A 15,630-nucleotide genomic window follows, 5' to 3' on the forward strand; every position below is an offset into this window, starting at 1 on the left:
CGATAAACAGCCGCTAAACATGAACCAAGTCTTTATTACACCATGCTCTACAAATATGGTAAGGGTATTCGTAATTTTTTGAGACGTTTTTAACTTACTTCATTTCGTTTTAGCTTTCAATATTGGGGAGGGGGGGGGGGGGGGGGGGGAGAGAGAGGAGGTTAATAAACAATTATTCGATCCTGTCGCGCTTGTTGTATATGAGATGATTATAGCCCACTCGGCGTTACGTTCGTTGGCTCTCTACCATCTCAAATCCAACGCGCGCTCGTGCGATTATTATACATCGACGGCATAAGCAAACAACTAGATTTTTAGCCATGCTTTATTTCTACTCATGACTACACTCTAAGCAACAAAGTAAACTGTCCAGACTGTCATTGGTTCTGCGCCTGCATTTGGTCATCAGGTCTTACAGAGCACCATCTACTTCCGCTGGTAACGTCTGGTGGCTTTTCTTATCTGATTCCTCTTGGTCAAGGGATCTCGAACGCTGTGAGGAAACATTAACTAGATAAATAAATTAAGTCAACTACAGCTAAGCTAAAACGCCTGGTTCACACTTGTGAGCAAGCAAAAGCGCCAGCATTAGCAAAAGAAAATGCTATTGGACACCGAGGTGAAATAGGCCCAAGCATAAGCATAAGAAAGAGAAACATAATGTATAAACTTTATTTCAGTGTCTGAAAGATTTAGTCTTGGAGGCTAATTGTGGACACTAAAAAATAATTAAATCGATTTTTTCCTGTGCCTGCGGCTTATGCTTATTTCACAAATGGGAACTGGCGTGAAATATGCACAAGCATAAGTGCAAGAATTCAACCAATCACCATCTTGTTTCTCCAGCGATGCGACTTGCATTGCACATGCTTATGTTACTAGTGTGAGCATCCTTGTGCTGGTGCTTGTGTTTGCGTTTGTGTTTATCTCAAAAGTGTGAGCAAAGCTTTAAGTCTCTGTTGGTGACTTTTCTCCGTTGTATCACGGATTTCTGCCATCCCCTTGTGTCCGGTCTTCAATCTTCGCTTGTGCTCGAGCTTATTTCCCACCGAAAGAGCTGGCAGACGGCTCCATTTTCACCCAAAATGCTATCACAAAAGTAGTGTTGCATTTAGGTAGTAGTCGAGTTACAATCAAATCCAAAGTCACGTGAACTAGCGTGCGGCTTACCCACTTTGTTACCGGTCAGTTACAGAGTCAGAGATACAACGGCAGTCACTACAGTTTGTTTTGTGTATGACTTAAGATAGTGAGTGCCGTACTTTCTTGGCCGGTACACCTGAAACACTGAGCCGTAAAGGAACACTAAATGCCAATAAACGTCTGCAAGCCTCGAACCTCCCACCACCCCCACCCCCTCACCACGGGATCTTTGTTTTCGAGGCACTCGATTTTCGACCGTGTGACATTCATTCCTGCACATCTTTATATTCGAAATTTTTGGACCTTGCATCAATCTGTAGAATTACAAAATAACTGGGTCATGTAGCAGCCCTGACCTGAGTAGACTGATACCCTGAAGAGAACAAAAGAGCAAACAACAGAAACAAAGCGCCTAGCCCTAAAACAATAACAACTGCTATAGTAATACAACAGTACCAGCTTACGAAAGCTGCTACACTTCTGAAATAACTTGGTTAATGAGAAAATATAATATGACTTATACGTACCCGCCTGCCTTGTCCGTAGTTATGTAACTTTTTCGCTTTTAAAATGGTAATAAAAAAAACATGCAAAGAAGACAAAGAAATTATACTTTCAACACTTCTAATGGAAACCTACACCTTTCAAAACATCAAACTTAAGTAGTTGCTTAAAGCAACCTATAATAATATGCTAACTTTATGCTACCTAATCTGGCGAAGTCCTCACGATCACTTGTGATGTAGATGGTGCGTTTACGTCATCTTTAAGGTGGCTCAAAACAGTTTCTAGCACTTAGATTTTGATGGGTCGTTATAACCACTCTTTATCACTTGATGCTACAATCATGGTATCAGAAAACAGCCCAATCATTGTGAACACGTTGTTATTATTTTCGTGATGCAATAGGTTACCATAGCAACAGTATGACCTCCTAAAAACACCCTTAATTACAGCTTTAGGGGCTTATAATTCAAAAACGGCACGGCAAATGTTTTTTATATTATTAACCTTTGAAAAGCATGATAAGACGCAACTTTGGCAAAGTTTAAAAAATTCTGTAGGTAGGGTTCAGAGCCACCTTAAATTTTCGAAAATTTATTTTCCCACCGATTGCTGACCATCCTTATCGCCACCCACCAGGAGAAAAGTTACGTTTAATATTCGCCATTTTGCAGCACGCGGCTATACATAAATCCAGCAAAAATTGTATCGTCGAAAGTTTTTAAGAGTTAATTGGCATACTTTCGACGCTTCAATTTTTGCCGGCTGCCCTACAAATAGGAGGAAACCCATTCCCGCAACGCACCGACTACACAAATGCCCCGAATTTTGATTAAATCATTGGGTCGCTTCGATTGGCTGGAGTGATAAACCACCGTGTTATGAGTAGATTTGTTTCGAAAACAAAACATTACGCTTATTGCACTACGTCATTATTAACACAAACAACAACAACAGTAGTACAACGATAACAAAAGAAAACCAAGGATAAAATTTGACTTTATACCTGATCACCTTGGCTGATTGACTCTCTTTTAGTCTGTAACTGAAGAAAAGCAACTCGTCACTAAAACAGACAGAACAACTCCCAAAAATCTAGCATGAAAACGTAACTTTACTGCCGTGTAAAGCTGGCGTAATACTGTCGTAAATTTAAGATAAGCATAACACACTACGAGGTGAAATTCTGTACCTGAGAAGTTCAAAACATTTCGCCTTTTCTGCTTTCGTGCGACTGAAGTTCTCTTCGAAAGTTTATAGAAATGCATGGTCTACCTCGAAAATGAGCACGGCGACCCGCCACTTTTTTACCTTTGTGGCAAAAGTGGATCTTTTCCTTACTCCATGGCAAGTTTGAAAAAAGAAAACAAAAACTGTACGTGGGAACATTTTGGGCACGTAAGTCCTTAACCCAGTTTGCGTCAACTTTACACACGGTATGGCGTAACTGTTAGCTTTAAGGACCTTTAACGACATCTTAATGTAAGCGTAGAGTTGGATGATTCACTTTATGGAGATTTAACTAAGTTTAATTTTCCGTAAATCTCTATTTTTATGGTATGGAAATAGACAAGACTCCTGAGAGAGACAATAATGTCTTTCTCTGCACTTACCCCATATGTGCGTAACCACGGGTACTCAGCCGACGATTGCGCACTTTTATATGGTGTGTTGCCATGCTGGAAAAAAGTTGTGTTTAGTATTGGCCTTTTTTTCAGACAACAGACAAAAACTACACTCGAACCTCCACTAACGGTCACTTCTCTGCAACGGTCAATTTCCTCTGTGCTCTGCAACTCGGGGTCCCGTTCAAACCAAAGAAACAGGTCATTTTTGTGAATTCGTCATTTGTACTAGCTCAATTTTCCCAATCGTAGACATCGTAACCACCTTTGTTCGATTTTCGATTATTAGCACCTTTGTATTATTTTTTCTGTCAGTTAAGCTACTGTTTGGAGGATTATTACCCTCAATTGGCCGCAATTTTGTCCATGAAGACGATTATATTGTTGCATTATAAAATGTTATCTTGCAGTGAAGATAAGTTCCTCTATCTCTTTGACAACAGGGACGAAATTCAGTTAAAAACTCAGTTATTAGTAAAGAAATTCAGCTTTTTTATTCCTAATCTTTAACTTTGCTTGATCTCTAACTCAGTATAATGTAATACTAGTTGCGAAATACTATTTTAAACAAAAGGATTTAAACACTTATACATGTAGCACAGCCAGGATTGATTGGACATACGGTACATCCAGGTTGATAGGTTTTCAAGACCAATGCACAGTACCTGCATGGACGCGCACCCACGCAATTGCAAACGCACAAACGCACGCAAATACTCACGCAAGCACGTACGCAATTGCACACGCGCGGACGAACACAGGTGTACATATATACATGTAGCCACAGAAATGAATATGAATATTTAACAAAAATTTAACAAAATTGAATTTAATTCATATCTGAGCACTTCTAGTGGCATTACTTTGTAGGGAGGGGATAAGCCTTAACTTAAAAGAAAGTACCTCTAAAGAGACGTCAGTTTCTTTGTAAATACTTACGCCAGGGAATGCATCGAAGCCTTCCACCGCCTGAACTGAGTCTGGATGGTTTGCTATCCCATAACGCTGTTGTAAAAAACAGAACAAAATTGACGAAAATTTTAAGATTGTTTGTATTGTTGCTACTATAATGGCATTTAAAATACTATGATACTTGGCAATAAGTAACCCTTAACCAGAACCTTGACCCAAACGGACGGACTTCGGTTTTTAACAAGGTCTAATTACAGCAATCGGGTGGTTAGGGTTTGAGGCATGGAATCAGTGACAGAACTTTATCCTACCTACGTCAGCTTAATATTATTAGGTTGTGAGCTTGAGATTTCTATGAGGTGGAATTCTGTACGTGAGAAGTTCAACACATGTCTCCTTTTCTGTTCTCGTGCGACTGAAGTTTTCTTCGAATGTGGACGGGCGAAAATAACATGTATACTTGTCAAGGCCTATTCTACCTTAGGGAACGACATCAGCTGCAAAAGTTTACTTATCATACTTAGTTGTTTTGAATTGGAAACGTTTACCTGATCTAAATTTCACTAATAAAGCTTTTCTTTTTATTACTGATAGTTGTAAGCTAAGATCGCATGGTCTTCAATGCGCCTTACCTCGAAAATGAGCACGGCAACCCGACACTTTTTACCTTTGCGGCAAAAGTGGATCTTCTCCTCACTGCACGGTATAGCGTAAATGTTAGCTTTAAAGACCTTTATCGACATTTCAATGTAAGCGTAAAGTTGGCTGATTCACTTTAGGGAGATTTAACCAAAGTTTAATTTTCCGTAAATCTCTAATTTTATTGTATGGAAAGAGACAACAATGTCTTTCTTTGTACTTACCGCAGATGGAAGTTTCCATGGGTACTGACTCACTGATTGACTTGTTGTCATGTCACCCTGGAAAAAAGTTGTATTTAAGGTGGCTTACTACAGTTTGATTGATTATAACAGCCCAACTTCTAAATCTTTTGAAAAATTTTCCAAGATGTTTTTTCCTTTCTCTAATTAACAAATTGACGTCAGTTTTTCATGCGTCTGTCCTATTATCATTGATCATGAATTTTGTCGCGACACTGTCAAAGTACTTTGACAATGTTATGACGAAATTGATTATCAACAAAAGGACAGGCAAATGAAAAACTGACTTCAATTTGTTTTTACGATGACAAGTTGTCAAATTGTCCGCTCTCGCTCGTTGCCGCATCGCATAAATTATAAATTCATGTGTCTGTCCGCTTATTGAAAATGAAAATTAGCCAATGAGTGCGCGAGAATTTCTGCAGTTATCGTAATATTACTGTTTGCTCAAGTCTTTTACCAGTCTGTGTGAAACTTGAAGAATTTAAACGTCAAGAAATGGCCAAAATGAGCGACCGAGTACCTACGGAGAGACTGGGCCCTAGTAGGTTAAATGACGTTTTCCTCAAGATCTACCTGTATGACCCCACCTCAAAATTTCAGGAATTGGAAATTGGCTCTGATTTAACATTCAAGCAAAGAAAAATAAAAATTTGTAAGCAGATTTTTTTGCAAACAAAGAAAAATGTGAAACCAAAAAAACCTCAAAATCTGGCCATAGACCGTAGGCGCTAGAGCGAGCAATTTCTAGCCGTATCGGTGCTGTCCCTATGATATGGGACAATTTCTCTCTTTTTAGAACAAATTGCACCATCGCGTGCGGCACACGCACGTTCATGCTGCGAGGAAATGGCGTCCGAAATTCCCGAAATGTTTTATGCTTTTGGTCCACAACTCAATACGTTTATTTCTGTTGGAGTTTTGGTATTTTCGTCGTAAGCTGCTCAAATTTGAGTGAAGTAAAACAGTGTCGAATTTAAAACACCGACTTGGACTTGAAAGTGCACTCGCTGCACTATACTAATGAGCTACTTGTACGCGTCAGATTTTCCTTTCAAAAACTTTTGCAAACTTTCCAAACAAGCAGAAACAGTAAGAAACTATCGAAAACAAATTTTGGTTATGATTAAATATTGTTATGAGAAACTGACAATTAACTCGATTCCAGAGTAGAGAGTTTTCTTACATAAGCTGCAGTTATTCATAAGTCAAAAGAAATGCAAAAGCTTACGCCTACAACCAGCGCGAGCAGATATTATTCATTCACAGCGCGAAATTTTGACGGCGGAAGTCTTGTTTTCGACCCTGAAAAACTCACCTTTTCCATTAGCTCAGATCAAAAAGTGCATGAAAAAGGTTGCTTATTCATATTGATTGGAGTACCGTTGAATTTCTTTAGAAATCTAAGCTACAGACTGGAAGTAAGCGGAATCTCCTCATATTAGTTGACCCCTGTCCCTTCCATTAAACCTTTTTGCTCGGACCCACTCGTTTCATCGTCCTGTAATCCGCCATAAGCGCCCTGGTTCTTATTCCCTGCCATCGCTGTGAAAAATCCGAAAGAGAATCTCGCAACTCTCACCATTTGATGACGCAACATGACAACATCCACGCAAGAACCCACATCATGTGCGTGCTTCCGCGCGGACATATGTCATCAGGGTGGCGCAATTTGTTCTGAAAATAGCAAAATTGTCCCATATTATAGGTGGGCGCGGATCCCAAGGCTTACAGCAGGGCGCTCTGTCCCCGATTATGGCTCCTGGTTCTACAGATTTTTTTAAACTTTTGGCCCTAAACGTGATTCACCCCTACAAATCAACTGTGAAAATATCATCACGGGTTGTACGGTAGGTTTTCGAGCAGTCCTCGATCAAAGACTGGCTTTTACAACCGTGGACGGAAATTTAAGCCCGCGCTCATGTGACGCCATGTATCGCGTGTGAGAAAGCAAGAGTAAATTAGAACTCTTTTACTAGTTGTTTATCGACCTTTTTTGTGATTGTTCTGCGGCATTTTGTAATAACTACGCATTTTGTAATACCTTACGCATTTTGTAATAAAAGTTGCAGCATTTTGTCATTACCTGCAGTATTTTGTATTAAATGGAAACGACGTATTTTGTAATAAGAGTTGCAGCATTTTGTAATAAACGTTAGCCTACGCAATTTGTAATAACGTTGGTGACGCAAATTGTAATAAGTCTCTTCACACGATAATTTCACGAAGCATACAGATTGGCTGGGTTCCCTTCAACACCAACCTGATGGAAAATCGGTTATTATATTATTGTAGGATTTTTAAAAACTGAATATGAGCACAGTATCTGCATGGGTATTTGTACAGTAGATGCACGCGAAAGTGGATAAATTACATCACAATGCTAATACTTTGAACAGGAGCTTTATTTCTATTTAATCTTACATTATCATATTTAATTAACTCGATAACAAATCATTACATTTTATATGAAAATTATCTTGACGATCACTTATGATGTGAGACTCCTTTGTCAGTGAATAAACCAGAACTAGAATGTACAACGACACTAACGACAACAACAACAGCAGTCCATGATCATGTCTTTCCATGTCTTACTTTCGCCAGAAAATTTTCTTAATTCGAAACCAGCCCAAACCTAGGGCATATAGCGCAAGCCAAGCATTGTGCCAACGATTGCTATTGAAGAAAGCTTTCACCTCTAATACCAGTCCACTTGAGGGGCCAGACGATCTGGTGGTCCATGTTCTTCATATATCTTTTGCAGATTCCTTGCAATGCAACAACTTGACTTCTTTTCCAGTGGTGCGAGCCAAAGATAACGACTAAACACGTCCATCGCAGAGAGGACATAGCGGAAAGTCTTACCAGCAAACTAGACGAGTTGAGTTGCTTGGTCAAGTCTATCAAATCAATTTGGTGCTGTGAGTGTACATGTTTAGCTCTAACAGGTTTCGGTAAGACTTTGTTCTTAAATACCGCGTTGTAAATACGATACTTGATGTTGTTCGAAGTAACATGTCGTATCTGCCGTTCAGTAAGCCCCGCATAGCTATCTGCGGTTCTATGTTTTAGCTTTTTATATCCCTCCGACTTAGTTTCTTTGAATGTTTTACCAACAATTCTAGATACATCGGATGTTTTCACAGCTTTCTTTCCATTAAAGTATAAGGTAGGACTCTCTTCAGGACCAAGAGCAAAGAGGTCTCTCCTTCTCCAGAACCGCACAACGGCGCTCTTCTGTAACCGTGTCCGTTGATTCACCGGGACGTTAAACTTTCCCTGGACAAGCAGTAGTAGAGTTTCGTAGGTTTCATCATCCATCGGATGCATGAAAGCTTCTCGCGCCCTTTTTTACTTTTCTCCAGCTTGAACCAACTGGAAACTACAGCAAAGCCAGAGGAGATAAACGCCATATAAAACCATTTTGAGCGGTCTGCTATGAGGAATGCCAGGAGTTACGCTTGCTCGATTCTGCCATTTCATGCAGTGACAGGGTTTCCGCGGCAGGGGTGCCAGTAACGCACTCTCCACATAGCTCTCTTTATTAAAAGAAGATGTTGAACTTCTTGAATGGCATCAAATTGTGCAACAAAAACATTTTTAGAACTGATCGATTTTTTAGATTAGTTCTTTTTTCTCATTTTTGTCCGATTCTTGGAATCAAGTTAGGTTCACGAAAAAGAAAGTAATAAAACGTCAACATTTGCGTGACAATGGGTGGAACTATTTCACCTGGTGGTATTCCATTCTCCATTCTAAAGATTTAGGAAATTTTTAAGGAATTAAGAATTTTATTTTGCAAAATTTATGCACCTTTCGGGCTAAAATTATGCCACATGCTTATTGAAAATATAGATTTACATAGAGGTATGTGGGTCGTTTAGCTCCCGATATCTGCTTAAAAAGAGCATTTGACAAGCTATATTGTTGAACGGAATCCCGCCAATCTGTATGCTTCGTGACATTATCGCGTGAAGAGACTTATTACAATTTGCGTCACCACGTTATTACAAATTGCGTAGACTAACGTTCATTACAAAATGCTGCAACACTTATTACAAAATGCGTCGTTTGTATTTAAAACGAAATACTGCAGGTAATGACAAAATGCTGCAACTTTTATTACAAAATGCGTAAGGTATTACAAAATGCGTAGTTATTACAAAATGCCGCAGAACAACCTCCACTAGCGGCCACCTCTCTACAACGGCTACTTTTATTGGTCCCGGCGGACAGTCCGTACATTCACTATTATTTTAACCTCTTCACAACGGACACCTCTCTAGCTACAACAGCAACGGCCACTAAATCGCGTCCCAACTGCCAACGGCCAGAAACGGTGTATACAAAACCCTATTTTTTTATTTTAAAAGTCACCAGACTTGATCCGAACTGTGCGTCGTTGGTCTCTGTTTCTGTTTTATTGATATATTTTGATTATGTTATGTATTTAAATGCTAAAACAATCATTTTTTGTGTGTAAATTTGAACCTCCGTAAAAAAACGAGTGTACTACACCCCTTCTTTCCTAGCTCAATTTTTCCCAATCGTAGCTAGCCTTGTTCGATTGTAAATTGCATGCACCTTTTTATTATTTCTTGAGATTTATTCCCCTCAATTTACCTCAACTTTGTCCATAAAAACGATTATATTGTTAAAAAAGTCAACCAAGCGTGCGTGGTTAACTTGGGGATGTTAACGAATGCTTTGCCTGAATTGAATGGGGAGTACTATCAGAAAGGTCCTCTCGACTTATCCGAACATTTGTGAAGATGTCCGTACAGAAGGGGTATGCCCCGTTTTGAAAGTGAAGTGTAGCGATTGTATAAATATCCACATAATACGTCCAACGGAACACCATCGCACAGGGAAAAGAGGGCCTCCGACCTTTGACATCAATTCTATGGCTGGTCTAGGCGCAATCCAAGCAGGGATGGGGCATTCGCACTATCCAGGTCTCCTGTCATTAATGGGACTACCATCGCTTACTTCAGCAAACTACAAAACCTGGGAAAAGGAGAGTGGAGCGGCGATAGAGGCGGTTGCTAAAACATCCTGTGATCGAAGCAGAAAAGCAGCTGTCAACCTCTGAGCAGAGTAATCGACAACAAATTGTGAAAGTAGGTGTATCGTGTGATATGGGTTGGAGAAAAAGAGGCCGCAGTCAGGATTCCTTCTCTGGTGCGGGTTGGTGTAAAAACTGGAAAGGTTCTTAGCATGTTCTTAGCTATGCCACGCGAAATACCATGTGCCGGGTTTGCGATGAGACGAGAAGAACAAACAGGAGCCTGGAGCCCACAACTGCCGCAAGAAACATCACGGTTCATCTAAGAGCATGGAAGCAAACGTTGCCGCGTTGAGTTGTTTTCCGATGCTATAACCAGTGGTGTCTCGTATTCAACATATGTTGGCGATGAGGACAGCACAACTGAGAGCCGTCTAAGAACTCTCGTCAACTACCCTATCGAAAAATGGAGCGACATCAACCACGTAAGTCGGGCAGTAGGGTCTCGACTTTATTCCGCTAAGGCAAAGGTCAAAGGGCTGACTCCAACTGTGATAGCCTATATACAAGGGTGTTTCTCATATTGCATCAACCAAAACGCGGTTAAACCAATGTCTTTGCGAGAAAGTTTATCAGCTATCGCGCCCCATGCATTTGGTGAGCACGAGACTTGCACGACGCAGTGACCTTCCTGGAGGCAAAGACTTTCAAGGTGAGGACCTACGCGCCTGCATTCAAGATGCATTACAACCCTTCCAGACGAAAGAGGCTGCTAAGAAGATGGCCTCAGTAGGGTCATTGCAACGAAATGAATGTCTGAATAGCGTGATTGGGTCCAAAGTACCTAAAATTCGGCATTATGGAGGGTCAGAAAGTAGTGACCACAGAACAGCAGCAGGTGTAGCCCAGTTCAACGAAGGCCACAATTATGACCAGGGCTGCTGGAAAAATTGGTGTAGCCTCAAGCGAAAGCACCAAAACGTACGTGAAGAAGATGGAAAGGAAAAGAAAACATGACGCCCAAAGAAAGTCAGGTTAAAAATTTAAAAGGGGGAAGAGATTTGCGTAAAAGAAAGAATCAAAAAACGCATTCAGATCGCATGCACATCACATGATGGCACCTCTAGCTTCTCAACCTTTCTTTTACCAGAGAAACAAGCTATTGCTGATTCATCGACGAAAGTGCATGGAAACAGTGTGCAGTACAGGAATGGCACGAACGTTTTAACGAAGAGAGGGGCACAATTATCATCAGTATCACAGAGGCAGGGACTTAATGAATTTCGTCGTTTTCTCGAATAACAGAAAGAAAAACGTCGTCTTGTTATCATTTCCCATAATGAAGACCGCTTTGACTTTCCTATCCTGTTAAATGGCCTGAGCGGGAGCAGTTTACTTGATAAATTCCTCAGCTTCCAAGTTATCCTCTTGGATTCTCTCAGGCTAATCTCCATGGCAATGAAGCAGCAATGCAGCCTTCTCAGATCCTTGAAGAGTGACCTTCTTGCCCGAAAAATTTACGCAATTCCTGAATGCGTAATTGTTGAAATCGGGATGCAAATGCATTCAAATTTGAATGAAAAACAAAAACGTTCACAATTCCCACATCTAATGAAACTGCTATACCTTGCGGCATGAAATTTTCGCGGGAGTTTAATTTCGCGGATTTTGGATTTTTCTAGTTTCGCAGGAATAAATTTTCGCGAAGTTGGATTTCAAACTTTACTACTTTACTTCGCGGATTTCATGTACGGTACTTGAAAGTGACAAAAACGGAAGTCATATGGTCGTTTTCGCTGCACTGTTTGCAACCAATTTCATTGAAATTCAGCAATGTAAATAAAAGGAGTAATTTTTTTGCGAAATTTTTGGCGGGAGTTGGTTTTCATGGGATTTAATTTTCGCAGATCGATGAAAAGTCCGCGAAATTCGCGAAAATTAGATCCCACGAAAATTTCATGGCACACGGTTATTCCAAAAATAGTTCTATATAACAGTCTCAATCCGAGTAAAATTTAAACATTATTAAGAGAGAAAGTTCTAAAAAGAAGTAACTAACTAGAAACTTCATTTACGAGTTTTGGAAATCACCCCAACAGCATTATTTTGTAATGTTTTCTCTCAAGTGTTGTTGCCCGAATCATGAGCGTTTTGCCCGAAAAATCACATAATTTCCGTAGCTGGGGGGACCTCGCCCCCCCCCCCCCCCCAGTTCTTACGCCTATGGTCGACATAGCAAAGAATGCCTATCTCAGAGAGCATGAAGGACAAGTTAAGAAAAGCTGGATTCGATCTACGGACAGTGGAAGAAATTTTCAAGAAGGGCGGCAACAAGGGGTTGCTAGCGATGCCGGCTTTGCCTAGTAGCTATAAAGAGATTGGCCACAGCAATGTTAAGCCCAGAGTTACAAAGAATCTGAAAGTCCCTACAAAGATTGTCAACTTTTTTCACGCAGCACACTGATATCTAGTTCCAAAATCAATACTGTAGAAAATATTCAAGGGTGCCATGTAGCCATACTTACGAATAAAACAGTTGTCCGGTGGATTATTTTCATTATACGCCACCCTGGTACAGTAGTTAAACAGTGGTCATAGACTTCGTAACGCACAGTTCTGAGGCATACTAATTGTTTGGGAAGCAAATAAAACTCGAAGATATTACCAAGATCTCTGTTAATTGTAGATGGTAGTTTCCCCGCTTAACAGTAAAACTAGTTATGCTGCTCCCAGCTAGCGCAGCAATTTGTTTATCCCATTTTGTGTGTTACCTTTAGTTGCTTAGAATTGCTTACACAATTCGTAGAAATTTCCAATAAAAAGCATACATTGATCACATTGCTCATAAATTGACCGGAATGGAAGTACAATAATAAATGATATATCACGAAATAGATTTCTCGACAAGGTGCCTGTGCCTCACGTTCACCTTATTTCACCTTTCTGAATGCTCGTAGAAACGTACTTTTAGCACGGCGGCTTTCCATTTGCACTCACTGACTTCCTTTATCATGACCGCGTCACGGCGAAGTGAGTGAAAGTGTGTGAAAGTGTGTGAAAGGTTTCATTGTTATTGTAATATTGGCTCCGCAGATTTTAGCATGCTTCCGGAAAATCGTCGGAAAACAAACACGCGTTTTATGAATTCATGATACGCTGAAATATGCAATGGCCTGCCGATTCGAGACAATAGAAAATGTTAATGACAACAACAAACCACAAGCGTCAAAATCAGCGCAATATTTTCCTAAGTGGAAATTAGTGGGCTTAAAATGTTTCAATGAATTTGAAACTCCGTGGTTTCATTTAATATTGACTGATTTTTTTTGAGGACCAAGTTTAAAAAAAAATTATCGAGTGTATTTCAATTGCCGACCAATTTAATAATTTGAAAGTGTGATTGATCATCGCAGTTATGCACACAACTTAGGTAGTTGTGAAATTAAAGCCTGGAAAAAAAAGGGCAGGCCAGAACGGGATTCGAACCCATGACCTCTGCGATACCGGTGCAGTGCTCTACCAACTGAGCTATCAAGCCAACTGGGAGCTGGCCCCTTTGTGAGTTTGTGATATACCCATAGAAGGTAAAGAATACAAGTGAATATATGAAAGTTCATATATTTGAACTGCGGAGAATGATATGAAAGTATGATTGATCATCGTAGTTATGCACACAACTTAAGCAGTTGTGCAATTAAAGCCTGAAAAAAAATTCAGGCCGTTCAAAATCTCAAACCAGTTGATCTTCAAGCCAGTGTTTCTAAAAATCAAACTGGGTGATTTCTCTGGGATTTTCGGTCAAGATATTTACATGTTATATGATTCATTTAGGTCTAAAATGCCATTTAGTAGATTCTTGTGAACATAGTTTTCAATAACATTGAAAACTGTTTTGTTTTTGTTGAGTTTTGACGCCTTAAAACTTCACTCGCAATTTTCTAGAAAACGCTCTCATAGATTTTTTTAAAATTTTGCCATCGTTAAGACAACTATGTCAAGTCCGAGATCCCGACGTTGTATTCCCCAAATTGTCCCTGCCAGCAAGTTATTCGGTGTTATGTAAAATGAGGTATGGCGTCATTTCGTTGCTATGGTAACTCAGATCCTGGTGAAATGTACCCCATTTGAAACTTTCATCTTTCTCTAGCACACCGATAACGTGATGCTCAATATTAGTTAAATATAAAAACAAAACATAGTGTTTTTTTCTGTTAAGATCCTCAAATCCGTACGTTTGGGTCAAGAATGACTCGATGCTTTGTAGGCTTCAATAATGAAAGTGGACTACTTAGTTTCTCTTAAGATACAAACAGCTGTCATCATTGCATGTCTTAATGGAACCCTAACCGTTCGATTGCTGTAATAAAAACTTGGTAAACACCAAAAGAGAACTTCATCCTACCGCTTCTGCATGGGCTTCTACTTGGGATGTCAAATCAAACATCAAGAAAACGAAAAACGCTGCCCTTACAAATGAGAGCTCTCTCCGAATCATGTCGTTCCTGCGCTATGAGCGATGTTTCGTGTTGATATGAAGAAACTCGGAAGCGTATTGAGTTTAAATTACTTCAAGAAAAGGATTTAATTAATTTTCTTTTGTGAAACGTTACTTAGAAGAAAAAATGCATTGAATTGTTTGCTGGGGGACAAAAATGGATTAATTTCTCTCAGACATCGTGCATGAAGCTATTAACGTGAAGATTAGTTCTTTGTTTGTGAAGTTTTGTTCATGTGCGAAAAAAACACCGAATATGCTCTCCCGTGGAAAACGTTCCTTTGAAAGAAAATTAATTAATTGCTTGTCGGAAGACAGAAATTGCAGTAACGTTAGCTAATTACTGAACATCAAACAGTCATAAAAGATAAATTGTTTGATAGTCTAAGTGCTTTTGAGTTGTGCGGTTTGTCCGCGTGGCTGATTTAATCAAATTGGTGTGGGTGTAACAGTTTTCTTTTTTCAATAATATAAACGTTTCCGGAGAATTTGTCAACGAAATGGCAACGAGATCTTCATAACATGTACAGTATACCTACAATATCGAACCGATTAAATTTTGTAACTCTTAGATACGTACACAACATCTGCGCGACTAACACGAGGGGACGAGTTCACGGCCTTGGGTAGCGTCATTTACTATAGTTATTTTGCTAGGAAAATATAAAAAAACTCATTTATTTATTAGTTGTAATGATGACCACAGAGATATTGGTTAAAGGTCCCCATTACTACTGACCACCAAGAGAGGACATGATAGAAAACATAACATTTAATCTATTTAATTAAATGAACGGAACCAAGCATTTCATTGAAGCTAAGAATAGGAGCCTCCTGGTTAACCATTTAATTTCATAACGGGACCAATGTATAATTTCTCCTTACAACATCAACGAAATTTTAAACAGACAGGTGATGAGAATAAAGAAAATCATCAGTAAGGGATATTGTCGTGATGTTCAACCAAGTTCTCACAACTGACATAGATCTCAGTGTATAGCAATCAGTAAGGAGACTTGACATTTCAACTCTGAACTGAACGGATTGAAACGTTCAAACAGC

The 15,630-nt window shown here is 39.6% G+C and overlaps 1 protein-coding gene and 1 pseudogene across 2 annotated transcripts; one reads left to right on the plus strand and one right to left on the minus strand.

The window, feature by feature from the left end:
• Positions 1–307: 307 nt before the first annotated feature.
• On the minus strand, positions 308–14,600 carry LOC110065842 (uncharacterized). 2 transcript variants are annotated; one of them, XM_089280570.1, is made up of 7 exons: positions 14,476–14,600; positions 5,048–5,104; positions 4,212–4,277; positions 3,261–3,326; positions 2,654–2,692; positions 1,671–1,705; positions 308–493 (listed from the first exon to the last, which is right to left on the minus strand). In XM_089280570.1, exons 1-7 carry the CDS (start codon positions 14,566–14,568, stop codon positions 427–429), a joined length of 423 nt encoding a protein of 140 aa, XP_089136696.1. In that variant the 5' UTR covers positions 14,569–14,600; the 3' UTR covers positions 308–426. The 2 variants fall into 2 exon arrangements, with proteins under 2 accessions (XP_089136696.1, XP_089136697.1); XM_089280571.1 differs by lacking the exons at positions 5,048–5,104; positions 14,476–14,600 and adding an exon at positions 4,817–5,009.
• On the plus strand, positions 10,722–12,749 carry LOC149096826 (uncharacterized; annotated as a pseudogene).
• Positions 14,601–15,630: the final 1,030 nt, after the last annotated feature.

The sequence above is a fragment of the Orbicella faveolata genome, unplaced genomic scaffold, assembly GCF_042242905.1.
Source record: "Orbicella faveolata isolate gen_17 unplaced genomic scaffold, um_ofav_v1 contig_47, whole genome shotgun sequence".
NCBI lineage: Eukaryota > Metazoa > Cnidaria > Anthozoa > Scleractinia > Merulinidae > Orbicella > Orbicella faveolata.